The following is a 26,280-nucleotide window of genomic DNA, read 5'->3' on the forward strand; positions in this document are numbered from 1 at the left end:
ATACGTTCCAGAACACAAAGTAAGAATAAATGCATAGAGAGCACATTCTGGGATATTTTAATGAAAAAATAACTTTCTGATAATTATATCTGTCCTGCCATGAATAAGCTGCCTTTAGTAATAGTAAACTGCCTTAGATCATCTCATGGTGATGTCCTCCAAAGGATTCCCACCCCAACTGTCAAATCAGATCAAGCCCATTTGAACTCTGAGAATCTATGATTCTATGAAAGCTTTTCTCACAAGCAAAACAGAAGGAAATTTGAATTCCATTTTTGAAGGAGAAAAATTTAATATATTTTATCTTATTATACATTTTCCCTAAATTACAAAGTCAATAGCTGCAAATATATTCTGCTACAAAGCTTTCTGTAAGAAATATCTCTATAAGAAAATACATCTCATTAACATTTCCTGTAAATAAATTACTTCAAATAATAATTTTGGGATGTACATAAGGGGAATAATGCAAAAACCAGATTGTAAATGTGATTGCTATAGAGGAAATGTTTGACTGAAATGTTCCATTTTCATGTTGCCAAGCTTATAGAAACCTGTTTGCACAGACTTTGGTTCTTGGATAGATCAGCTTATAATTTTTGTTTTAGCAGACATGTGGAAAGAATGTAAATCTTACTCACCCTAGTAAATGTGTATGGGAAGCTGAAACTCTTAATAGACATGCAGGCTCAGATTCAATTTCTATGGGGAAAACTTGAATTTGAAACTGCAGAAGGGGTCTAAGTAAAAGAAAATTAAGGAGTGACTTGCAGTCTATAAAAGAAAAGGTCAAAAGTAACAACTATAAGATAACTTTTTTGCCTTATGCTCTAGACATAATATTTAGAACTGAGTAAAGTAAAAAAAAAAGTAATAAAATGGTTTCAAAGAATTTGGAAACTGTGGTTTCTATAGGTTAGCAATACGTAGATTTTACAAGTTATTTCATTCCAGAAATGATATCTTTGAGGGAAAAAAAGCTGCTGCACAGAGAGATTGGTACAGAAATTTCAGGTGATGCCATTGGCAAGTTAGAAGTTTATGGAGGGCAATGGAACCTTACTATACTACCCGCTTTGGGAGTCCACTTCATGAGAACTACTCATATTATTCCAGGACCTCAAAAATAAAAAATAAATATTTTGAGGTCAACTAGTGACCTACATAGAACTCATCTGTATTGTAAATATTGTGATAGCAAATCCCGTGGAAAACTTCCATTTAGGTTGTGCGGCCTCGGGCTTCAAATATGAATAGTCAGTTTGTGCTTCAGATACATGATCGACATGTTGCCAAAACCTGGGCACTGAACAAAGTTTTTTTCCATTTCCTTTGTGTCCTTTAGTGTAGGACAAATGTAGATCAAGTCTCTATTATCAGCTTTACCTGACTATACCACTGCAAGTGTAGAGAATAAATGTATTTACCAACCTAAATTCTATCAAACACAAGGAATGCCAAAGCTTCAAAAATTAACAGTCTATTAGTGTTGATTCTGTATCTTGGACTCCTTAGAAATGTTTGCAGTCTGTGAAATTCTGCTCGGTACTATTCACAATTAATTGGAGAATAAAATATATTCAAGGTAGGAATCACATACAATCAAGAAAAGGCACAATGCTATTCCTTTAGAATGTTTTATCTTATACTGGTTCTTAGTAATTACCGGTGAAAGTAAATTTTTGAAAACTCTAAATAAGCAGTTTGAAGAAAAACAAGTTTGGCTTCTCCTAAAGTCCTCATAAAAGTCTTGCAATTACTTTGAAATTATTTGGAAAATATTGACTGCTTTTTTTTCTTGTCTACCAAGGCCTTTCACTGAGTCCTAGGAATAGTGCTTCAAACTAAAAGGTGATCCTGTGTTGCAAATGAACTATGTTTCATGCTTTCGTTTCTTATTTAACAAAACTCTTTTTATGTAAAGCCTATTGTAAGCCAAAAGACTATTTTGTTAAAGTATAACTTTGAATTTGAAATATGGCTTTTAGTGTATTTCTATAGGCAATCACCAATCTGAAGGAAACCAATCTTCCAGCACAGTCTAAACTCTTGAAAAGTCACATGGTATTCGTCAGTAATTCTCACTGTGTGCTTTTTGATTTTAAGTAATAGCATTTTCACAAATGTGTACATTATTTACATAAACAAATTGCATAATGGAAACACATTGGTTGTACTACATTTGTTACCCCTTTCTAATCTGCTTATTTTCTTTCCTTTTTTCTCTCTCTGTGATCTCTATATTCTTATCACATTCCTTATTTTAGCCATTCTTCTGAAATCCAAATCCTATTTTCCACCATGTTATAATGCATTAAATACACAGATTCACAGTCTGCTAGTGATGAATTTCCTCAGAGGTGATCATATTTTCTGACACACATGGAGTCTGGCTTTAGAGGAGTAGGTGGCATCTTTCCATACTTTACATGACAGGCCCTTTGCGCAGTCACATCGCTGGAAAATTTCCAGGCCATGAGAGCCCTTCTTGCGCTGTTTGGTACAGACTTCCCCCTGATGGAGAACTGGTTTGCAGATTTTGGTCCAGAAGTGGCGAGCACAGCAAAATCCTTCGATGCAATCTGATGATCGGAGGCAGGGGTCTCCTTCGTGCCCTGCAGAGATGATGGCCAAAAGATATTACCATGACACTTTGGAAACAAATTCTCTTTTGAAGTTGGAAGCATGTACAATATTTTTACTGATACTGTCTTCCATGAAGTTATCATATACAATGGAAAGTCTTGGATTCATATCAATCAGCTCTCCCTCTAATCATCTAATCATTCAATCATTTATTGTCTATTTTGATTATTTGCTGTCTGAATATCAAGTTTCATGAATAGCTAGGACTGTGCTTCCTTTTCGCTTTACTTTAACAAATTGCATAATGGAAACACATTGGTTGTACTGCATTTGTACAACATGTTGGTTGTACTACATTTGGTCTTTTACTTTTAGATATTTCTCTGATCATTTTTTTTAACTAGGTGAGTGAAAAATAAGTAAATAAAGAGAACTGCTTTCCAGGTAATTAATTTGATACCTTCAGAAGATGTAAATAAACTCTGATTCAAAGACAGAGCTGAAATTCTCAGGGACTTATAAAACCATGCATCAGTGTCTAGCCAGGGAAACAGAAACTTAAAACAGAAGATGTTTAATGCAGAGCACTAGGCACACATGTGGTGGCAGGGCTAAGAAGTACCAGAGGATGATAAAGCAACAGAGTAGGAGGCCACCACCACATTTAGGCAGGAGGATCCAAAGGAGAAGATCATGTCAGAATCTGGAGCCTCGAATCTGCTAGCTGGGACTAGAATCCCAATGAGCCCACCTGGCAGGAGCCAAAGCCCCAGAAAGATACAGTTCTGCCAGAAACATTACTTGAGGCAGGCCTACCATGTTGGCTTTTTCCTGCCCATGCTTCTCTCACTACAACCAAACTCACATGGCCAGAAGTCACCTGACAGGGAGCCTAGGACGGGTAGTCTGTAAAGAGCTGTGATTCAGAGTGGAGTAGAGAAGGGACAGACAACCCCAGAGTCAACCAAGAACCCATCATTAAAAACATGTAAAGGAACAAATCTGGATATTTAATTCAGAAAAAAATGACTGATTCAGCAAACAGCAAACACACATCACAGCTGGGTTGATGTGTAACTTACATAAAGAAGGGGTCAATAAACTTCTCTGTATTTTTGCCAGATTGTAAATATTTAGGCTTTTTAGGCCATGTGATCTGTCACTCCTCAATTCTGCTGTCACAAAAGCAGACATAAGTAATGCCTAAATATAGGCAAGTATGTGTTCCAATAAAACATCATTTTACAGAAACAGGCAGTAGGACAGATTTGGCTCACAGGCCATAACATGCCAATCATGGTCTAAAGGATTATCTGTCACCCCAGATATAACCAATCCCACTGTAGTTATATGTGAATATGACCCACTAGCCAATGTCATGAGAGTTCTTCCTCCATGCCATCAGAGAATTACACTTAAAACTATATAAAATGTTAGTAAAAATGTTAGTAAATTTGGAACTGTACCGTGACATAGCTATCTACTGAATAAGGAAGGATACTCTTGTAATAATAAATGCATATGAATTTGGTGGGATAGAAATAGGATACTGGGTAAAGACATAGGTCTTCAGGGAGTACAGACAGAGGATAACTGAAGAGGAATTGTCAATCTCTTTAGTGCTATCCATGTCAACATTAATATTCTAGGTCTAACAGGTCAGATATTCTATAGGATACTAGCTCTGCAGAACATGAAAATGTGGGGAAATGCTTAGTGGTCAGGAAATATGGGGACATACAGTGTTTTATTTTATTTTTATTTTTTAAAGATCTTATCTATTTATTCATGAGAGACAGAGAGAGAGAGAGACAGAGACACAGGCAGAGGGAGAAGCAGGCTCCATGCAGGGAGTCCAACGTGGGACTCGATCCCAGGTCTCCAGGAGCACGCCCTGGGCTGAAGGCAGTGCTAAACCACTGAGCCACCCGGGCTGCCCCATACTTTAAAAACCAGTTTTCCTCATTGCCAGAATTCTCAGAGCCCTCAATATATCAATTATATAAAGTTATGAAACTAGGAAATGCATTATTATAAGACTCTTGAATACAGCACACTTTTATTCACAGCATGTCTTGAAAGAGTAATCCTTCACAGAACACACTTGAGAAAAACCTCCTTTAAAAATGGACAGTGTTTCTTGCCTTCAAAATTTTACTGTTAGTAATAAAGTTCAATAATTTCATGCTTTCAAATTTTACTGTTAGTGATTAGGCTTCCCAAATATTTTGATGCAAGTATGAAGATTTTATGACCATACATAATCCTACTAGAAACCAATAAGTTGGTTTATGAATAGTCTATTATGCGGTTGTTCAGTGAAATAAAATTTCTGTAAAGGTGAGAAAAAGATTCAAAAGCTTAGGGATTTAATCATATGACTGCAAACATTTGAAGGCAGGACTGTTTAGAAAATGGCATGATTGATCAAGGGTGCTGCAATTTTCATAATATATATTTCCTAACAATTTAAGCTCTCTTAGAAATCTTCAGCATCTTCAGAATTAAGAATTAATAAATTCAGTCAGAATCTTATCAATGAAGTATCTTCCTTGTATTTTTTTCTAAAACCAATAAAAGGAATTACCTATACTTTAATTTTACTTCTTTTAAAACCAGAAAAAGTAACCATAGAACTACAGATAGCCTACCTTTTATATGTGACATCTTAGTGTGTTGTCTTCCTAGATTTTGCCATCCCAAGTCATGGTTTGAGTAATGGCCATGGTTTCGATCTCTGTGTCGAGTGCCATCCAGAGCTGGGATGTGAGGGGTTAAGATGCTCTCCGTGACAGGGATGCAGATGCCTGGAGATGGTAAGTAAGCTGTTAGATTGATCTGATTCTATAAAGTATGATTCTTAGCCAAGTATTCTGCTGATGAGAGGTGTGAAGCTATCTTCTATCTCTCTATCTAATCTATCTAGCCTCTATTCATTCAGCCATTCATTTATTTACATAAATAATACTGAGTCATATTGCTTAATATTAAATAGAATCAAGTAGTTTGGCCTAAGTCAGGCTTCCTTAACTTGAATCTTGTCTCTCTCAAGACCAAGTGGCCATGGGCAAAAAAAAAAAAAAAAAAAAGGGAATAAAAACACTTCATTAAGTTATTGTGAATATGTGTGAAGTGTTTGGAATAGTGACTTAGTATTAAATTAGTATTAGCTATTTGAGCTTTTAAAATGTCTGACCAGACATCCATTTTCAGGATCCAGTTTTCAAGATCCTTTGTTCAATTAACAATATAACTCTAGTCTACATTGTAAACATCACTAATGCTATGAGGTCTTCTTCCCTTCACCTGTCTAAAGTACTTCCAAGAGGTCAGGAGCATGTACAGGGATAGGAGTCTGATGATACTGCTTTATATGACTAAGTTCATGTTTCTGATCACCTTCTATAATGATTTAATGGTTTTATCATGCGTTTTGTGTGATTCTTCATCTCATCATTGATGCTGAATTGTCTGCCTGTAAATTCATTGAGATTGGGTAAAGTTATGCTTATGGAAAGGCTGGGGAATAGACTCTTCGTATCTCCTTTTGGAGGAACCAATCATTCCCTCACTATGAGTGTGGTGCAGGGTGGGGCCTTTAAAAGAAGACTCCTCGAATATACGAATCGAATCGAGGTATGAAACTGGAAGAGGGACTCACAGGAAGTTCTTTGTTGGGTCTTTTACATATATTCACTTATGTGTTTATAGGTATTTACATCCAGCATTGCAAGTGCTAGGCATGGCAAGTCCTAGATTGCCATAGATTATAAAATATAGAAGGTGATCAGAGTCCAGGAAAACTAGGATTGAGGAGGCAATCCAAGTAATGGTACACATATTTAAACCATGATCCAATCCCTGACAATTTTGAAAGGCTCCTTGCATTTCAGAGGTCTAAGTAAGGAGAATGTAGTCGAACTTACTAGACAAGTCTCCTACATAAAAGGAAAGAGGCCCATCAACACTGAACTAGAGCTTTACCATTATTGCAGCGGGTACCAGGACAACACATGCCATCTCTATGGCAGCGCTTCTTTTTCCTTCGACACACCATGCAGGCTGATGATCCTTGGTGGGGACTGTGGCAATATCTACCAATCTCACATTCCTTATCACTGCTACAAGGGTAGGCCTGTAAAGTGGAACAACACCAAAAGCAGAGTAGATTAGATTCCATTACATGAAGAGTTCGTGTGGCAAATCATGATGGGAAATAAATCACAATAGGTTTCTCATCAAAGGGAATATGCCATTGAATCCATGTTCTGAGCATAGATCTTATATAGTGATGCTGACTTCATCAAGGACCATATAAGATACTGTTGATAGAAACAAAGATAAAGTTGATGCTTCTCAAGTATTTTTGTTGGCACAACCTTGGAGTTGGGATTTACATTTTGTGTGGATCAGTAGAGCTTCTAAGAGTGACTCTGGGGGCTCAGAAATAGTCGCAATTGTTATTCTGCTTGGGATTTAAGGTGTAAATGAAACAGCCTCGCTATTGCATTTTTCATCTGCTAAACTGGATGAGAGGAAGTTTCAATAAAACAAAGGCTGTGCTAGAAGCTGAAACACATCCCTTGCCCAGTTATGGAACAAATACTTTAAGAGTGACTCCCCACAATTCCTGCCCATGAGGAGCGCAGCAGAGAGCCACTTCTAGAACCATTTGATGGAGTGAGCTGTTTGGCAAAAAGAAATCAAGGAACAGGGTCCTCTTTCCAAACTCAGTGCTGAGCAGCAGTGGAGACCTAAGTGGTCAGAGAAATGCTCAACTCCAATTATTTTGTGTTCTCAGGAAACAAAAAGGCAGGCTCTTTACATACAAAACAGTCCTATGGGCTACTGCACCTTTGACTTATACAGAAAAGACATGGTGCCTACATTTCTCGCCATTTGAGTCTACTGAAGCAGTGCCCTAGATCATCTCCCAAAATAAAAATACATTTTCCAGTTATGTTCTCCTTGCCTCTTGGAAGTTTGGGGGACATTTAAAATGCCCCTGTTTGCAGAGATGGAAGTTGGGAAACTGAATTGTCATGCCACACATCAAACTTCCTCATATTTTGAAGCATGTTGACAGGGAGACTTGTTTATAAGTTGTTCTTTTATTTATTTTTTTTTGTAGTTCTTTCCTGTTTTCAGAGCAATGCATGTTTTTTTTTTTAATTGAGAAGTACGAAAAGTAAAAAGAAGCTATGTAATTGTTTTTAAGCACACATAAATGGTATGAATGTAAACCATTGGGCTAAAATTTTTGTGGCTCTCAAATTAGTGTGATTTGAGTGCTTTGCTTATGAAATGAGGTTTGATGACCTAGGTTTGTGAGCATGGTCTATTTCTTTTTCCTTCTTTCTTTCTCACCCTTTCCTACTCTCTTCCCCCACTGCCCTTCTCCTGCTATGTGTGGCTGCATTCAGTGCCCTCATGTTTCCTGTTTAGATCTGATCCTCTTCAGTTTGACAGAGAAAATAAATGTGAAGCTGACATGTGAGTCTGAAAACTTTACATGTTCTATGGGGGAAAAATACACTTTCGCCATCATTACAATTTACTGTTGACCCTCAAAAGAAAATAGGAAAATCACAAATTTCGAGTTAAAAATTCTTTTGGGAAGGATTGCATAGTGGCCATGTTTGATGCCTACATTATAATTGGAACCAGATAAAGCTATAAAATGAATTTACATATTATTATCCCATTCTGGATCTCCATCATCAGGCTTAAGAGAGAATCTGAAGGAGGTTAAATTCAGAGTATTAGGCCATTTTTCAAGAATCCAAGACTGATGAAAACAAATGTCACTTCCCGCCTTGCCACACTCTTTCCCCCAAGCACTTTACTCCCTTCATATTTAAACTCATTACTTTAATTGAAATACAATTCACATGTTTCTGATTCATTTACATTTATTTCATCAAGTTGTTTTGCAAGAAACATTTGATGTCTTACAAGTTCTTTTCTTCCTCAAAAATAGGACATTTTCTTTCAATGGAAATAAACATGTGCCACCTAAAACATCATGTGCAATTTACAACACAAACAAATCTTCAAGGGATTCTGAATATAGAATAATACTTGATTCCATTCCTAAAAGCAAAATAGTCTATAAGGTAAACAAGTTGTTTGCTAAAAGTAGCAGTTCATTTTGCAGAAAATTGTGGAAAGCATATCATTAACTTCCCATTCTCAGTTTGTGGGAAATGGAAATGCTTGAAATGGAAAATATTTGATGCAAGGAGTGCCTGGGTGGCTCAGTCCATTGAGCATCTGACTCTTGGTTTTGGCTCAGGTCATGATCTCAGGGTCCTGAGATCCAGTCCAGTATATGCCTCACACTCAGCATGAAGTTGGCTTGAGATTCTCTGCCTCTCCCTCTTCCTCTGTACTATCTTTCTCTCTCAAATAAATAAATAAAATTCTCACAATTTTTTCAGATGAAAGCTCCATTGGTCTAAGAGATAAAATATATTAGAGAACATGTAGTTGGGCAACCCAGGTGGCTTAGTGGTTTAGCACCACCTTCGGCCCAGGGCTTGATCCTGGAGACCCAGGATCAAGTCCTACGTCAGGATGCCTGCATGGAGCCTGCCTCTCCCTCTGCCTGTGTCTCTGCTTCTGTGTGTGTGTGTGTGTGTCTCATGCATAAATAAATAAAATCTTAAAAAATAAATAAACGTTTTTTAAAAAAAGAGAGCAGGGATCCCTGGGTGGCGCAGTGGTTTGGCGCCTGCCTTTGGCCCAGGGCGTGATCCTGGAGACCCGGGATCGAATCCCACATCGGGCTCCCAGTGCATGGAGCCTGCTTCTCCCTCTGCCTGTGTCTCTGCCTCTCTTTCTCTCTGTGTGTGACTATCATAAATAAATTTAAAAAAATTTAAAAAAAAAAGAGAACATGTAGTTTTACTATGCTATTTTTTGTCAATATTTTTTTACTTAAAGCCAATTTAAATAGAAATGACACAGGCAGAAAAAAATATACCAAATTTTCTGTAGTGCAAGATCATTGTTGATGTGATCTTGTACTTGAAATGGAATCCCAGAATATAACATTAAGAGCAATTCTTTGACAATTAAAATAAATTTAATAATTGAAATGCAAGGTTATCTTATATAGCTTCTAGTATGCTTATGAAACTCCTTGCTCCAATAAGCAGCCGTCAAATACAAATAAAATAAAAAATGATAGGATAAATTGATTGAATCAGGTTTTAGGAAAAGCAGGTAATATGGAGGCATTCCTTACTTTCTGAAATCAATGCCCCAGATATACTCAGACATATAGTTTCCTTTGGTGTAAGCATTAGCAACAAACCACAGAACATGAGAAAATAGGGATCTGAACCATTAATAGCAATTCTTGGATTTTCAGCCTAATAGATTAGTTTTTAATAAAGAGTTTTTTGTTTTATTTTGTTTTTCAATAAAGAGTTTTAAATAAGACATTTTAATCTCAAGGATGAGGGCTCTGCAGCTTGCTATTGTTTCTTTCCACCTTTTTCCTTTAAAATGTCTGGAAATGGTATCACAGTAGAAAAGAGAGGAAGGGAGTTAGAATGGGAGTGAGATAGAGAAGAGAGAGAGAAGCACATGGTTAAAGTAGTTATGGAGGATCCTGAAGAAGTGAGGACTGTGACATTCATAGACCAGTGAAGACAATTATATACATTCATAAAAGTGTCATTCAGAAACTTTCCCAGAGAAAAATCTGTATTTTCCACTAACTTTGGCCTCAAAAGCCTGTTCCTGTTCCCATCTGATGATGGTTTTATGACAAACAAAAGATGAATTTGAGTATTAACTTTCCATTTAACAACGCCAATAAATATGCTTCCCTATGACTTATTTGTATAAATTAATAAGGAGACTGATTTTTTTTTACCTGCTATGGAAATTATTGATAGTGAATTTGCATCGTTCCTCATTGACTTGTCTAGGTAAACAGTCTGAGGAACAGTGAAATTTGGCTGCATAAGCATCCAGGAATACTTCCCATCATGCAAAATCATTCATAACTTAGCCTCAGTCACAATTAGGAGAGAGATTCATTGGAGACATCTAATAATAGCAGATGATGGGCCGTGAACTAAGAATGTTTGAGAGCTGTCTGTCCATGATCAGGCCAAAAACCAAAGAAGTTTTGCCCAATCCCCTTTCTAGGCTTAAAATAGAGTGGTTTCTATAAATAGCAGTGTTAGTTATTATTACAACCATGACATGAACTGAAAAAAAGAGTGAACACATTGGACACAGCTTGAAAATAAAGTCCATCAAAAATGAGCATTTCTTTTTAGTATAAAGGATTTTGTTTTTATATCCATTTATTCTGTGCTAATTTGGAATCACTATTTAAAATTTTAGTGATGATGTAAAGAGAGGTTGAGTAACTTCTGCAAATAAGCCCAGTGTGCTCAGGAGCAGAGAGTTTGGGATTTGGGGTCCTGCTCTGGCTTTCAGGGCTTCCTGCAAGTAGTGATGGTTTTGCTAGTGATGGTTTGATGCACACGTAGGTAAGGGGTTTTCAGTGCTGACCTGTGTGCCGAATTTAGATATTAAAAAATAAACTTGGCCACTTCTCTCTCTAGAAGCCTCCACATACCAATAGCATGTCCTGGTGCAGCTGTTGGAAAGATAGAATATTGGCGGACAACACGGGCAATACCGTAAACAACATTTTTTCATTTCATTTCTTAACAGTTTTATGTCCACTTAAACTCAGCATAATCAGGGCTAGAAGTAAGAACCCATCATGTAATTAATGATAATTAAATAACATTATAATGAATGAAATAAAATGAAATGTTACTGCATCTTATTTGAACTAATTGAGACTTTTTATTTTTTTCGATTATTCTCAAAACCGCAGTTTTGAGAAAAAGACCTGCTAATTCGAGATTAAGATTCAGGTGGAATTTATTCTTATTTTTCAGAAGTAATTTTTTCTTATTTTCTTATTCATTATTTTCTCTCCTTAAAACACGCAAAAATGTGACAATGACAGAATCAGACCCCCAAGAATAATGACATGAGAAAAAAGTGTTTTAGGGATCTCAGCAGTATCGGCTACAGAACAAACCTTTGGCCACAACTAAAACCTCAGTTTAACTCCTGAGTTTTCAAAATAATGATGCTGTTCCTGTTTAACGATGGGGAGGAAAAAAAAGAGAGAAACATCACATAGTGTTCATGTGGGATGGCCACCCATCCGGATTCTTGCAAGACCGTCCTAGTTTTGTTGTTGTTGTTTTAATCGGGACAATCCTTTGTCCCCGCAAGCACTGTTTGCAACAATCGGAAGTTTTCTGGAGCCAGAAAAACATCATCAGCTGGGCAGGCAGAAGAAAGCCTGCAGGGGGACGACCCAGCTGTGGGAATGAAAAACATTTGGGGCGAGTGGATAGAAGGAGGTAGCAGCAAAAGGCTGGGGACTAGAATGTCTGAGGTCTCAAAGAGAACACAGCAGAAGATTTGCAATTACACTTGGGAAACCAGGCCCTACTGGCCTCCCTTAGGTCCCTAGAGAGAAGATTAATTTCTCCTGACCCAATGCTCCATGTGATAGTTTTCTGTTTCAATGTATATGCAAGGTATGCTAGCCTTTAAGGCAGTAATTTCAAAGTCAAACCATAAGATTGCAACTTAAGGAGGTGCAGGGACGTAGAACTCAATCTGGCAAATGTGCAGTTGTATACTACATGCCAAAGGCTGTGCAATTGGATCTTTCCCCTTTTCCACAATTTCCTCTAGGGATAAGGGTGTATCTTTGAGGATTCCTGAACATAAGGCCAGGAGGATTGAGCTATATTAAATTGGAGGGGAGAAGTTCAGATATTTCATGATGTTCTGGATGTGTGCCATAGATTCATTAAGGCAGCCGTTTGGGTATTTATTCAATATTCAATAATTGTTTATTCAGCAATTATTTATTGTGCACCAACTACAATTCAGACACAACCAGTTCTGTGATCTACAGATGCTTTCAGTGCACTATCCCTAAAATACTTTTGAAAAGTATATGTCTTCTCACACATTTGACTTGTAAATGTAAAACTTTTTAGCATAAGTTTAGTTTATTAATATGGCAGATAACATTAAACATTTTATAAGATGAAATTTATAGTAATTGACACGATTCACTAAAACAGCTTTTACCCATCTGATTGATCGATGCATACTGATCCTAAAATAAGCCACAATATATTTATGGATGTTTTTCTTTGAAAAAATTAATTTTCGAAAACATCCAGTTAAATTCTAAAATATACACATCATCAAAACTATTTTAATGTCCTGTATCTAGAATTTTCCAACCAGGGCCAAGCTTCACTTTTAAAGGATTAATGACAGGACAAGGAAAGATGTGTTTAGGATGCCCTAACCAACCGCTACAAATATCTTTGTTAAAACCAATGCTCCAAATTTTACGTTAGTCTGTCATCCATAAAAAGTTTTATACTGCGGGTTAATGCAGTATATCAAGATTTGGAATGCATGACGATTTTGCCTTTCTTTCCACATAAAATGGCAAAAGACTTATTGTAAACACAGGCACATTCCCAGACAATTTTAAGAAAAAAAACTCATGGAAGTTAAGGATATGGAAATTGATTTCCTTAAAACAATTCATGCTGTGCACACCATGGAAAACCTTTGAGTACCTTTTCCACATATTCATTTTAAGGCTGGGATTGTTAGATATTTGATTTTGACATAGAAGTTTGGAGCTGAGAGAATTCCGCTAATGCTGCCTGGATTATAAGTTAGGAAAGCTGGATCTCTGCCAGTGGTCCATTAACTTCTTCAATGTATCCGGATAGCCCCCACTTAAATTCTAAGAAACAATAATTCTATGAAATCAAGGCAAGGTCCTCACTAACTTGGGTTGCTCTACCCTGTTCTCTGTATATCATTATGCAGAAAGGAGATTCCAGGGAATTCTCTATTTTGAACACAGACCATATTCTCAACTGTAACATGTACATTGCTGCTATTGATCATGGAGCAAATGGGCAGAGCTAACCCTTTCCATACAGTCTCAGCACCTAGAGAAATCTACACTTTGTAGATTACCTGATTTTTAAATATTTTTCCTGGTTTTGACCCATTTTCCCCTCATTTAGGATAGCTAGGAGAAAAGCACTTCTGTTCCATGCTCAAAAAGCAGCATCTTGGGAGTGCTTTTGCAGCAATGGTTGGAGCTCTTTATACTCCATATATAATTATAAAGCTCTTTGTAATTTGGTGATCAGTGGAGTGTAATTGTTTTAACCAAAACAGAGGAAGAAACCACACAATTTCAAGTTTTCTTCCAAATTTTGGATTGAATGGCTTAATATAAAATTTTCAATGTAGCCTTCCACATTTTCCTGACCCCATGACCTTCAGAAAGATAATGTGGTAGGAAGAATTTTGGAGTCATACTGCAGTTTGAATTATGCTTCCACAATTAATTCATAGTTGTAAAAAAAATTAAAAAAAATAAAAATAAAAATAATTCATTGTTGCAAGTTACTTAACAGAGTCTCAGTTTCCTCCTTGATAAGATGTCATTCCTACCTTCAGCAGTGTTTCCCTACTTACCTAATCTTTAAAATCTCATGGGGTCTCTTTAAAAACTACTTATTCACAGACTCCTTCTCATAGAGATTCTAATTCTGCAGAACTGGATATGGTCCAGGATTCTGTATGATTAATAAAATACTGTCCTGGTGATCATAGATAAGGTAAGATAGGAAACACTGCTCTCTGGAATTGTTGCAAAGATTAAAGATGCCTCTTGTATATATCTCATAAAAAAATTTCTGGTCTAAATGATATATGGACTCAATATTATCTCCCAGAGGGACAGAGGTCTAAGTGAGAAATTGGTTCCCTGACATCAACATGAGCCTAAGTAAGAGATTCATTAACAATTATTTCCAGGTAGGTTCATCTTTACTCCTACTACTTAGCCACTGTGCTTAGGAATAGACTTGAGAATTTCTGAAACTATATGAAAAAATAAAGTAACACATAACAAACACATCAGTGCACTTTGGGAGAAACACAGTATAGACTCAGAGCTGCTAACACATTCATTGTGGTTGGATTGTTTCATATCCTCACGTGGTATACACCTGTGTCTTGTTGGCAATACACACCTTTGCAGTTTTCTTTGCAACTTGTATGCTGTGGGTCTTTACAAAACAAGTACTTTTCCTCCCCATATCAAGTATGATAAATAGATTGTGTGTGTTATTACTATTTCTTGCAGATCATCAAATTCCTTTCCAGTGAAAAATCACATTCAAAATTCAAATACTGATGTCCAAGTAGATATAAAAACATACCTTCAAATTTCTGATTATGAAAGACCTTCCTTACAGTTACAGAATAGGTCAGGGTTGGTAACTATATCTGAGCCCAAGTGAAAACACTTGTGATTTTTAAATGTTACAGGAGTTTGAGCCATTTCACTTCTAATATCATGGTTTATAAATGAGGATAAAAAAATCAATCCAGTGAAAAGAGTTTACTTATATACAATATATATATATATTTGTGTGCATGCATTAGTTATCCAATGCATTATTTCAGGAAGTACACCCAAGAAATGTGTAGCAAAATTTATCCATGGGAAGGTAGGACAGAGTATTGAGAACTGAGGAAAGAAGAAAATTTTGGTTTCCTTGTAAAGTCCCTTAAACATTTTCTAATTTGCAGTAGATAAAGGCATTATCTATTAAAATTAATACAATTTTTAAAAGAACTAATCTTATGAGATTCAAAGTGAAGTTTCTTATTCCTTGCTAATTTATGCTTCATAGTTTTTACATTAGGAAGGCTTAGAAGAACTTGGGTTTCCTAAAGCCAGGACTTCTTGCAAGAGTATCAAGAATCCAGATGGAAGTTTCTTAATTATAAATTTTCTGTTTTCTTTTATTGATGTTACCTTATTAGCAGAATCAGACTATTAATACATTTAAATTACATATAAACAACCCATTGTTCCAACAATTACTTAATTGAAGTAATGTTTATTGTCTTGTTCATTTAGTATGCAACATGCAAACTTTACACTTCTGTATTCTCATTTAATTCTCTTCCATTCCCTCTAAGAATTAGGCTAGACTAATAATAAATTGGCTACTTCTATTCTGACTTTGAGGAAACAGTTGATAGAAGCCAATAAAATTGAAAAGTTTGTTCTTTTATGGTTGTCAAGATGGAAAAAAAAATCACAGCAATATATAATCCTCAATGTTCTTTTGTAGTGAAGAGATTCAATTTCTATTTAAGAACTACTTTAAGCTCTGCATAAATATTGCTTGAAAATATAAAATCTTATCATTCAAATTTAGAGTCAGAAACAAGAAGGCAGGCTCCACCTCCAAGTGTGCCAGGAGAAGCAATGACTTGAAAAGTACAGGCATGGAAAAAAAAAAAAAAAAGGAAGAAGTATGGGCATGACTCAATATGATTCCACAGAGGATTGGAGCAAGAGGTTTACTTAATCATGATAGACACAAAGATCGACTTGACTAAAAACCTTTTGATTAAAAAAGTAGGATGCAGGGGTGCCTGAGTGGCTCAGTTGGGTTAAGCATCTGCCTTCAGCTCAGGTCATGATTCCAGGGTCCTGGGATCAGCTGCATCCAGCTCCCTGCTCAGCTGGAAGTCTGCTTCTCCCTCTCCCTCTGCCCCTCCCCGCCATTTGTGCACTTTATCTCTCTCTCTCTCTCTCTCTCTCATTCTCACAAATAAATGAGTAAAATCTTAAAAAAAAAAAAAAAACCTATTGGAAAAGAAGGAAAAAAGTATGATGCAGAGGTGGTTCACAATTCTAACAATAATCCTACCTAAACAACTCATCTATTTCTGCCTCTGTCATTTGGAAGAAAATAAATAGTGTGTGAAGACTCTTGGACTAGAATCATTAGGACATTGTACACTACTGACATATGTAGGAACTAAAGTGCAAGTTACATGTGCAGCAGGATGAAGGACTTTAACTCCTAAGCTTTGGATAAGCCAACTTGTCTGTTACTAAGAGAAAGAAATAGAAATCATTTAATCTATTATTTTGCCATCCCTACTCTTTCCCATTTCCCATCTTGAGTCCTTATCTAACTATCTCATGCTAACATTTATATAACCTATACAACCGGTTAAGAATCTGTGCCCCATGCCTGGACTTCATTTTTATTTTTATGGAATGTTCGGTTTTTGGGACAGGTCTCATATAGAGATTCATGCAATGAGCACTCTATATAGACTCCTATCATCATTTCTGGGTTCCAAAGATTAGAAAACTGTGTTGGAGAGAGTTGGAACCATCTCAGAGTCTCTAACATAACAAAAGGGTTAAAGCATCTGGGTAGAATAGTTGCCTAACTTCCTGATGGATGAAATTACAATAGCCAAGGATACTCATTTATTTCAGACATTTGAAGGATAACTGGGTTCAAAAGCCCCAGCTTGGAGAGTATTTTTATTTTTAGTGTCTGATAATAGCAATTAAGTGACCACACATTGCTTGTTAAAATAAAATACTTTTCCAAAAAAAATTGATAACTCAATACATTAGTGGTCTTACTTACCAGCCTTCTACCCCCATGAGCCAATTTAAATTCTTATTGTGTGGAAGAAGGGAGAGAAGTTCAGCACAAGGACAAAGGAACCTGTGTCAAGCAAACAGCGTGGCATAAAGACATCACTCGTTGGCTTATAATCTTCTATCAAAAGATTATATTTAAATGCTTTGTTACAGGATTGGAAAGGGAGGAAATTATAAGCCAGATGACAGATTCTTTGGTTTGTGTGACCCTAGTGTTCAAATCTCAGCCTCAGAAATGTGGTACATCTTGTGATGACATGCTCAATGTGTTAGTAATCCCAAAGAAAACACATTGAAGAAGTTGGTCCCCCACGCCACCCACATCCCATACATCTGCTTTACTGTGGTGACCGGTACATTCTCCATAGTGCAAGGGAGGTCAGATGATTTGTTACTAGCTGAAAAAAAAAAAAAAAAAAGAAAAGAAATTCTGTCTCCAGGCTTAAATCACTTCCCCTCCATCCCTCGGTCCTTCCAGGCTGTGCAAAGAGTATGCTCCTCTGTATTTCTGCTGCTTCCTTTGTTGCCCCTTGTTTGCTACTAAGAATCCCCAGATGTACTGGCATTGGACTCTTTTTAAGATCTTTATGTCTGGCCTCACATTCCAGCAGACTCCGTAGAAAATATGGGGCTTTAAAATGTGAGATGGGGGAGGAAGGATGAGAAAGAGAAGTGGAGTGCACGTAAGAAAGGGAGGACCACTTCCACCACACATACACCTGCCCCCCAGGGACCATGGTAGAGCTGTCCTGCCTCAGCACAACCCCAGTGCTATGTTGGCTAGTCAGAAGTTGAGGAGAACAAGTGGAATAGAATTCACTAGCCAAATGACTAATAGACTTTTTATACATCTTTGCTAGGGTTGATCTGTAATCCTATACTTTTTTCAAATTTTTCCCCCCTATGTAATGCTAAAGTGTTTCTAGAACTATGTTTGGAATGCTATCTGAAATCTGTCCTGTTTGTTTTAACTCAAGAAGGCAGCTGTGTCACAATAAAGATGACCAGAAAACATTTTTTCTTAGCATGACATATGATCCCCATCTACGTCCCCAGCACTTGGATTACACATGCTAGCTATATGGGGCTACTTGTACATCCTTTAGCCACATTCCCTCATGACTAGGCATTTGTACACATTTTCCTTCTTCCAAAGGACCATTCCTCCATTTACTTCATCATCAGAATAAATCCAACTCATTGTCCAGTAACTATATCAAGTAACTTTACTTTTGGGAAACCTTCTGGGCTGGCTCCTCACTTCCAGCTGACTTGTATGTCCCATTTCACCTGCACCCCATTAATACCTCATGCTTATCTATAGCATGGTATAGTTCACGCTCTGTTACATTCTTCCTCTGCCTTCTTTATACTGTTTGATTACAGAAATCATCTTTCATCTCTGTATCCCCAATGGTCACATCATGCCTGGAATAACAGTATTCCATATTTTGTCCAGTGATAAATAAATGAATGAGGTTTTGTTGTAAAAGTGTTTGGAAATTTGTACCATGGACTGACAAAAACACCCACATAAGTACTGTCAGAAGATGATACAAGAATTGAAAATTAAACAGTGATTTTTTACATATTTTGAAATGGATTTTTAGAAATCAGCTATCTATGTTCTACATAAACCATCTTAGAACTACATAACTAGGGACATCATATGTGTTTCAGAAGAACAGAGATTGGTTGATGAGTCATTTTCCAGTCAGCAACTTGGCTTCGTGTTTCATATGGAGCCTCAGATTCACATTTCCAAGTACTATTATCAGCTCCTTTACATTACATTCCTATAGCTGATGATATTTTTCACATGTAAAATATCTTGAGTGAAAAGTAGACTCTCTCATTTCTAAGTGGTATCAGTGGCCTCCACCAGGGCCATAATGCTATCCTAGTAGCTGTTCTCAGCAATGGCTCTGGATCTCACCTCTTTCCTAGTTGTCCTCAGGCAATTGTTTAAGGCTATTGGTGGGTTGGAAACTATGACTGAGTACTTCTGAGGATCAGATGAGGCTGGTGACATTCCATCCTAAATGCTTCTAACTTTTCTTTGCCTTTAGCTCTTAATATTTTTCTCATTGGTGGATCAAATCTGATAGTGCTTCTACTTAACCTCCACCACTATGACATATTTTTGCAAAGAAAGTGAATAGCTCACGATGGCTTCCTTTAAACATTTTGGAGGTACATAGATGGGATACTAAGGGGATTCAGTTTCTTGATACACCTTAGTAGTCACAGTAATATAGCAACCAGCTTATAACAACTAAAGCATTTTTTCCAAATGTGTTCCTCATCGAATTCCTCACCAAAACATTTATTGGATTTCTGACTTGTTTATGATTTTAAAACTAATGGAGCTAAATAAATTCTCACCAGCCATGTTAAATTAGTTAAGTCTTATGGGCATGTCAATTTTTATCAGAAAATGTGGACAGTGTTTCTAGATATTGAACCAAATTGATTTCAACTCATTTTTATAATTCTTGTACAAACCCACCCAACTCTCCTCATTATGCCCATACATCAGAATTTTAGAGACATAACCTATACACTTTTCATACCCACACCCACGTTTAAAAACTTAAAGAAATTTATGAAGGATTTTATTCAGCCTAACATAGGTGCAAATTTGTATTTATAAAATGACGAGATGGGCCTATTGCCTGGGCCAAAGAGGTAAGAAATAAGAATTCTACTTTCTAGGTAAAATTTTCTAAGTTAGACATGTTTGCTACCTGTTTTGAGTCCAGGCAGGGATGTCACTGTGTGTTTAAAAAAGGCAAGTCTCTGTAAGATTCCCATACGGTTTAGCTTCACAGTCTAGAGATTAGAGTGATTGGATCCCCTTGTTCTGTAGAAAGAGGAAAGACACAGCCACACCTGGGCACAGCAGGTATCAGGATGGATTACAGTCTGACTGTAACATTTCCTGGGTTTAAATGAGATCACCAGAACTTCATTCACACAAGCAAGTCATTTCCACATTAACATTGGATGAAGTGATTTTTATTACAAAACCCACCACTAGCCAGGCTCTTTTCTGAGGGCAGATCAAAAGCATAAGGATCTGGTCATGTGCTGCTTTTCATCTTCCCTCCTTGAGCACAGCACTGCCTAATAATACACACTGATCAACTTCTGCCCGGGATCTTAAACAGGATGGTCTGGAAAAGCCAAGAATAAGCTCTTGAAATAAGACTGCTCATCCCATAGTAACGAGAATTGGAGCTGTACTTTTGTAAATGGTACATTGAAAACTGTTTACAACTTGCAAATGATGATTCCAAGAAACATTAGAATGCCTTTCTTATAGAAACACATTAATAACTAACAGCAAATTTGCTAAAAAAGTCCAGTTCTGCTTTCTGGGAACCTTCCAAAAAGAAATCACAGCTCTTTAAAACACAGTTTCACATAATGAATCAGTTAAAAAAGTAACCAGCCAGTTACTGATTATTTAATAATAATAATAATATTTAACAATAACTACACATAGAGCTATTTGTCTTCAAAGTAGTGAACTCCTTAAGTATTAACAAATTAACTCTTTCTGTCACAACTGCCAACGTACGTTTGGAGAGTTCGAGGGAGGATTTTATTTAACACCCATGTGTTCTGTTCTGGTGATATCTGCAGGGCAATCATTCCGCTATTAGATAAACATTGTTTGGATGTACAGAGATGCGGTAAGGATGCACACCCATGTCCTACTGTCTGTCTAGTTTTCTGCTGAGTCCTCAACCAATACCCAATCAAAGGCAAAAATGTGTTTCCAGTGATAGAACAGTATGGTTTTCATTGAGGACAGACTTTGCGGAAAATAATACAAAAATTGTCTGGGAATTTGGGTGCATAACCTGGGTGTGGTGAGGATGAGCTTTTCACATTTCTCACTAGAGTTCAGTAACTCTCCACATAACCTCAACCCAGTCGTGGATCCTTAAATCCACCATCTTACCAGCCAAAAAGACTCCTCCTGCTAACAGATGCCACAGTTGCTAGAGCTACTCTACAAACTTTTCATTAGACCCTGAAAATAATAGGCTTCTGGAAACTACAGATATTTTGCAGATGTGCTTTCCACAAAAGTGATTTCATGATTTGCCTAGGTACTAGATCGCTATGTCACTTCATAAACGAATGAAGACCAACTGCTGGTCGTCATTACAAATCACAAATTTTGATGGTAATCACTTCTCCTTGATAATTTCCAAAATTGTAAGCATTCAAGAATTCTATTTACTGAATATTTAATGGTTTTAAGGAAGTATTGCTATCTTTAGTTTTAATAATAATATTGCACTTACTTTTAAGAAGTTCTTTTCTCTTGAGGTGCCTGGGTGGCTCAGTCAGGTAAGCAGCTGACTCTTGATTTTGGCTCAGGTCAAGATCTCAGGGTCCTGAGATTGAGTCTAGAGTTGCACTCTGTGTTCAGTGGGGAGTCTGCTTGGGATTCTCTCTCCCCCTTTCCTCCCTCTGATAAGGCTGCATCAGGCTGACAAGACCTCTGATAATGTGAATAAACTTCTGTGCTTCCCCAAACTGGATTATTCATGATTTACTAAGTGGAGGTGGCTCTGCATTCATTGAATTCATGAATTAGTGCTCTAGCCTCTGATGCTCCAATCTCTAGAATGAAAATTATCCCAGGAGCCCACAGGAAAATACCCATTCCAGGCCATTGCCATCCACTGACTATTTACTGATGAGCTGCTGCTAATGTGGGCATCTTCGGGGTGGTAGAGATGCCTAAGACGTGGTTCCTGCCCCTAAGAGAATCATACAGGGCAGAAACAAGCCATTGCTTGTGTGGGTAGTCACACCCAGGTGGTAATGATAAACTCACTCTCAGCCCATCTTTTCAGGGAAGCACACAGGAGCCCTATTACCTTAGAAAAGGCAAACAAGAGGAAAGAACTGATATCAGACTGAGTGGAAGTTTTCTAAGTACATGGAATTTTTTAACTTGTTGGTTTTGGAATAAGTGGAGGGATATGTATGACCTGGAGGTGTAGGATTGTATCTCTTGACACCAACTACATCAGTTGCAGCTGGTATTTCCCTCCGCCCACCCCAAATTCATCCCATGACAGCTGCTTGAGAGGTACTATAAAGATAAAATGTTTTCTTTAAAATACCACATTATTTGGCAACACTTGCTGAATGTCTGTCTAATTGAAATGACAGGGCTCTCTGTTTTTCAGGAAAAATAAAAGTAGCTAAGAATAGTTACTCTCTGAATAGCCTTCCCACAAACTCACATCTGTATAGCACCTTCTGGTTGGCAAAGAGCCTTCAGGAATATTTCCTCGTCTGATTAGGGAGGTGAGTTGGGTAGGCAGTTCTTAAAAATTATTGATGTGAAAATCACATTTTATAAAATTAACCATTATAGAATGAATAAATTCAGTGACGTTTAGTATATTCACAGTGTTGTGCAACCACTACTTCCATCCAGTTCCAAACATTTCTATCACTTCAAAATACACCCCTTCCACCCCAAACTCGTTAAGCAGTTTGGGTAGGCATTACTAACTTTGGCTTCACAGGGGAGGAAGTTCCTCAGCTGCTGTTAAGTGACCTGTAGATAGTAAATTTTGGATCCAGAAATAAAACCCAGATTTTCTAACTTTGCGCTCTTTACCAGACAAGTGGTTCTCAAACTAGCCTACATCAGAATCACCTGGAGGACATGTTAGACCACAGATTGCAGCACACCAGCCTCAGAGTTTTGTGATTTGCTTAAGTCTGGGGTACGGGCTGAGAGTTGCATTTCTAGTAAGTTCCCAAGTGATGCTGATATTGCTTGTCCAGAGCCTACATTGCTACACTGAGTTGCCTGGTCTCCTATTTTCTAATTATAGATTTTGCTAATTCAAACAGGGATGTTGGGATGCCTGGGTGGCTCAGTGGTTTAGCACCTGCCTTAGGCCCAGGGTGTGATCCTGGAGTCAGTCCCTGGATCGAGTGCCACATCGGGCTACCTGCTTCTTTCTCCCTTTGCCTATGTCACTGCCTCTCTCTCTCTCTCGGTTTCTCTCATGAATAAATAAAATCTTAAAAAAAAAAAAACGGGATGTTATCTATTTAAACAAAGTAGGCTAATAGGAGGTGTCTGCTTTCTCTGCCTCACAACCTGGATGAACATCAAAATGAAAATCTGCAGGTGAAAGCACTCTGTCAGCTTAAAAATTACCATGTAGATTTGAATCTTATTCCTTTCCTGAAAATCCATCCTTTTTCTTAACTAGCTAAGCTTATTCTCTCTTCCAACATGCCCCAGAAACTATGAAAACTGTGTAAACTGTGTACTTCCAAACTGCCAGAATGAGAGTTATCTCCTATCAGGGCTCTGACACAGAATGCCTGGCAAAAAGAGTAGTCCTTCATGTTGAATGAATTAGTTTACATATCAAAGGTAATAGGGCTTCCTTTAGCATTGCTTGAGGCACTTCTGAAATACAGGGCTGTATGGCAACCTAGGTTATTGACACCGCAGACAGGGCTTTATGCATACAGTCTCAGCCAAGTCAGGTTTCAGGTTGGTATCATAGTCTAACTGCTCTAAAAGGTCTTATAGGCACCAGTGGGGACACCCCTCCTCTCCTGGATCTCTGCATGAGTTGATGCCAGTATTTCAGCATCAACCCCAAACCACTTTCTTTGCCTGCCCTCCCTCATGTGTGTATATGTGTACAGATGACAAGTTGTAATATAGCCAACATATATTCCAACATCTGCCTACCAGATCTGTGCACGCTTTCCTGGTCACTTAGCTTGAGGTTGGGTGAGGAGGAGCATTGCAGGAGAGTAAACGGTAGAGCTGACAAGGTCTTGTTTCTAAAGTGCTGGGATCCTTTAATCTTCTTTCTTCCTTTGATGTCTGAGATTTCCTTCTTTATGCAGTGACACTGGGACTAAATGAAACACCAGGAAACCATTTACCAGTAAAGGGTGTGTGTTACAAACACCTGCAGAGCCCATGGTACCAGGTGACTTGAATTACCTACACATTTCTAGATCTCTGCTCTGTGGGTGGGTGGCTATTTTGACTCTTTTTAACTTTGGGTAAAAAGATGACAGCTCTGGTCACACTGCCATGACTTCTATTTATTTTCTGCCCATACATCAACTATCAGCACAAACAATTGGGGGAGGGAGGTGGGAAAACGCCTTGAGCACTCCGATGAATAAAAAAGGCAGTTGTACATGTAGAATCTTCATACAAATGGTTTTTTGATTCAAACCAAAGAGATAATATATTGTGGTCCAAGTAGCTGAGGGCTGGGAGATTCAATTCTGGGTTCAACTCTTGACATCAGTTAGCATATAGACTTTGCACATATCACTGTGGGCTTCTAGTTTGTCATCTGTAGAATGAAGGAAACCATCCCTCAAAAAAGTTTTACTTTGTTTTTGTTTTTAACAAACTATCCATTGCAACCAACAAAAAATGACCAATTTCTCAGGGGCGATTTGTCATTAATCTGTTCTTTTTCTTCCTTATAGAAATAATATGACACTTCCTTTCGTGGTTTGTTTGCATCTAGTAAAACAAACTAGATATCTAAACAAAACATTTGATAAATACAAAATAGCATCATTGTTGACCCAGCTTGGCATTATGAGAAATTTCTAATAATAGCTAATACCATGCTCTGTATTAAGTGCTTTGTAAGCAACAACTTGCATGTGAGGCTCCTTGCATAGTGCAAAACCTGTCTCGAGTTGCAATTCCATTCCAAACTGGAATGCCAAAGAAGTCCCAGTAGATACAAAGGTTTGTGAAAGTCCACATAGGTAGTGATGATTGTTCAGATCTTCAAATAATGCTGCAAATGCTGCTCTATTTCTTCTTCACAGCAGTCTTCCTCATCTCGGTGAATGGTAAGTTGATAGTGGCAGAGGTCAGCCTGAAAACCTTGAAGCTAGCCTGGATTCTTGTCTCTCACTCCTAACTTCAAATGCATCAGCAAATCCAGTCAGCTCTATCTTCAAAGAGTGTGTAGCATCCAACCCCTTCTCATCATCTGCGCTGCCGCATGCTTCTCCAAGACTCCCATCCTTGCCCTCCATCCCAGAATTCTCTTAGACCACTTTTATTCTCAACATTGCAGCCCTAGTGGGCCTGTTGAAAGGGAAGCTGGATCCTGTCAGTTACTGGCTCAAAACTGTCCATGGGCTTTGCATCTCATTAGGCACAGAAGCCCAGGCCCCTTCTGTTGGACATGAGCTAGCCCTGTGCTTCTTGTTCATTTCTCACCCCTTGGCTCACCCTGCTCCAGCTATCATTCCTCCACACCAGGCATCCTTCCAATGTGGGGCCCAGCACTAGCCCTTTTCTTTGCCTGGAAGGCTTCTCCCCAGAAGCCACATGGCCCACACCTTCCTGTCCATCAATCTTTGTTCAAATGTCACCTTCTTAAAACAAAACAAACAAACAAACAAACAAACAAAAAAACCCAAATGTCACCTTCTTATCAAGGCCATCCTGATACACCACTCTGTCCATCTATCACCTCCTTTACCATTTTATTTTCCCCTGTTTATAGTATTTCGTACCAGCCAACATGCTATACGGTTTTAATGTTTACTTGTTTATTGTCTCTCCCCACACTGAAATATAAGCATGAAGAAGACGGAGATGTTTTCTATTTTGTTTTATGACTGCATCTCCAACATCTAGGAGTATGTCTGGCATAGGGTAAATGCTTTATGAATGAGTAAATGGACATATTTTATAAACATAGTTTTGCACATGGAGCATTAAAGAGGTCTTTTTCCTCCCTCTCGCTCTCTCTTTTAGGCCTCATAGAGTCTCCCTCTTCCAGTTACTTTTCCTTTCTCTTATAAAACTTTGCCCCACCACCAGAAAAAATTGTTTTCCTGAGTTTGACTAGTGAGAGTTTTGCTAAAAAGAGATGTCATTTTTCTTTCTTCCCACCCACTAACAGATTTTCTTTCCCTTGAGAAAAGCTCTTATTAAAAACCAAATCTCTAACGATGCTCTTTCTCTCTTCCATTGGCAGATTTTATTTATTTATTCATGAGAGACACAAAGAGAGAAAGGCAGAGACATAGAC

At 37.7% G+C, this 26,280-nt stretch overlaps 1 protein-coding gene across 3 annotated transcripts in view; it reads right to left on the reverse strand.

The window, feature by feature from the left end:
- Positions 1-267: 267 nt before the first annotated feature.
- The window catches only part of DKK2 (dickkopf WNT signaling pathway inhibitor 2), a 370,758-nt gene continuing 344,745 nt past the window's right edge, over positions 268-26,280 (reverse strand). For 2 of the 3 annotated variants that reach the window (XR_007407838.1, XR_007407837.1), the window contains exon 8: positions 6,589-6,721. Coding sequence is in view for 1 of the 3 variants with exons in the window: in XM_025465828.3 (XP_025321613.1) it covers positions 2,365-2,615; positions 5,238-5,393; positions 6,571-6,721 (558 nt within the window). In the remaining 2 variants the exon portion in view is untranslated. Of the gene's footprint in view, positions 2,616-5,237; positions 5,394-6,570; positions 6,722-26,280 lie in introns of those variants that run through there. The other variant, XM_025465828.3, reaches the window with a different exon arrangement.

The sequence above is a fragment of the Canis lupus genome, chromosome 32 (genome assembly GCF_003254725.2).
Source record: "Canis lupus dingo isolate Sandy chromosome 32, ASM325472v2, whole genome shotgun sequence".
Lineage (NCBI taxonomy): Eukaryota > Metazoa > Chordata > Mammalia > Carnivora > Canidae > Canis > Canis lupus.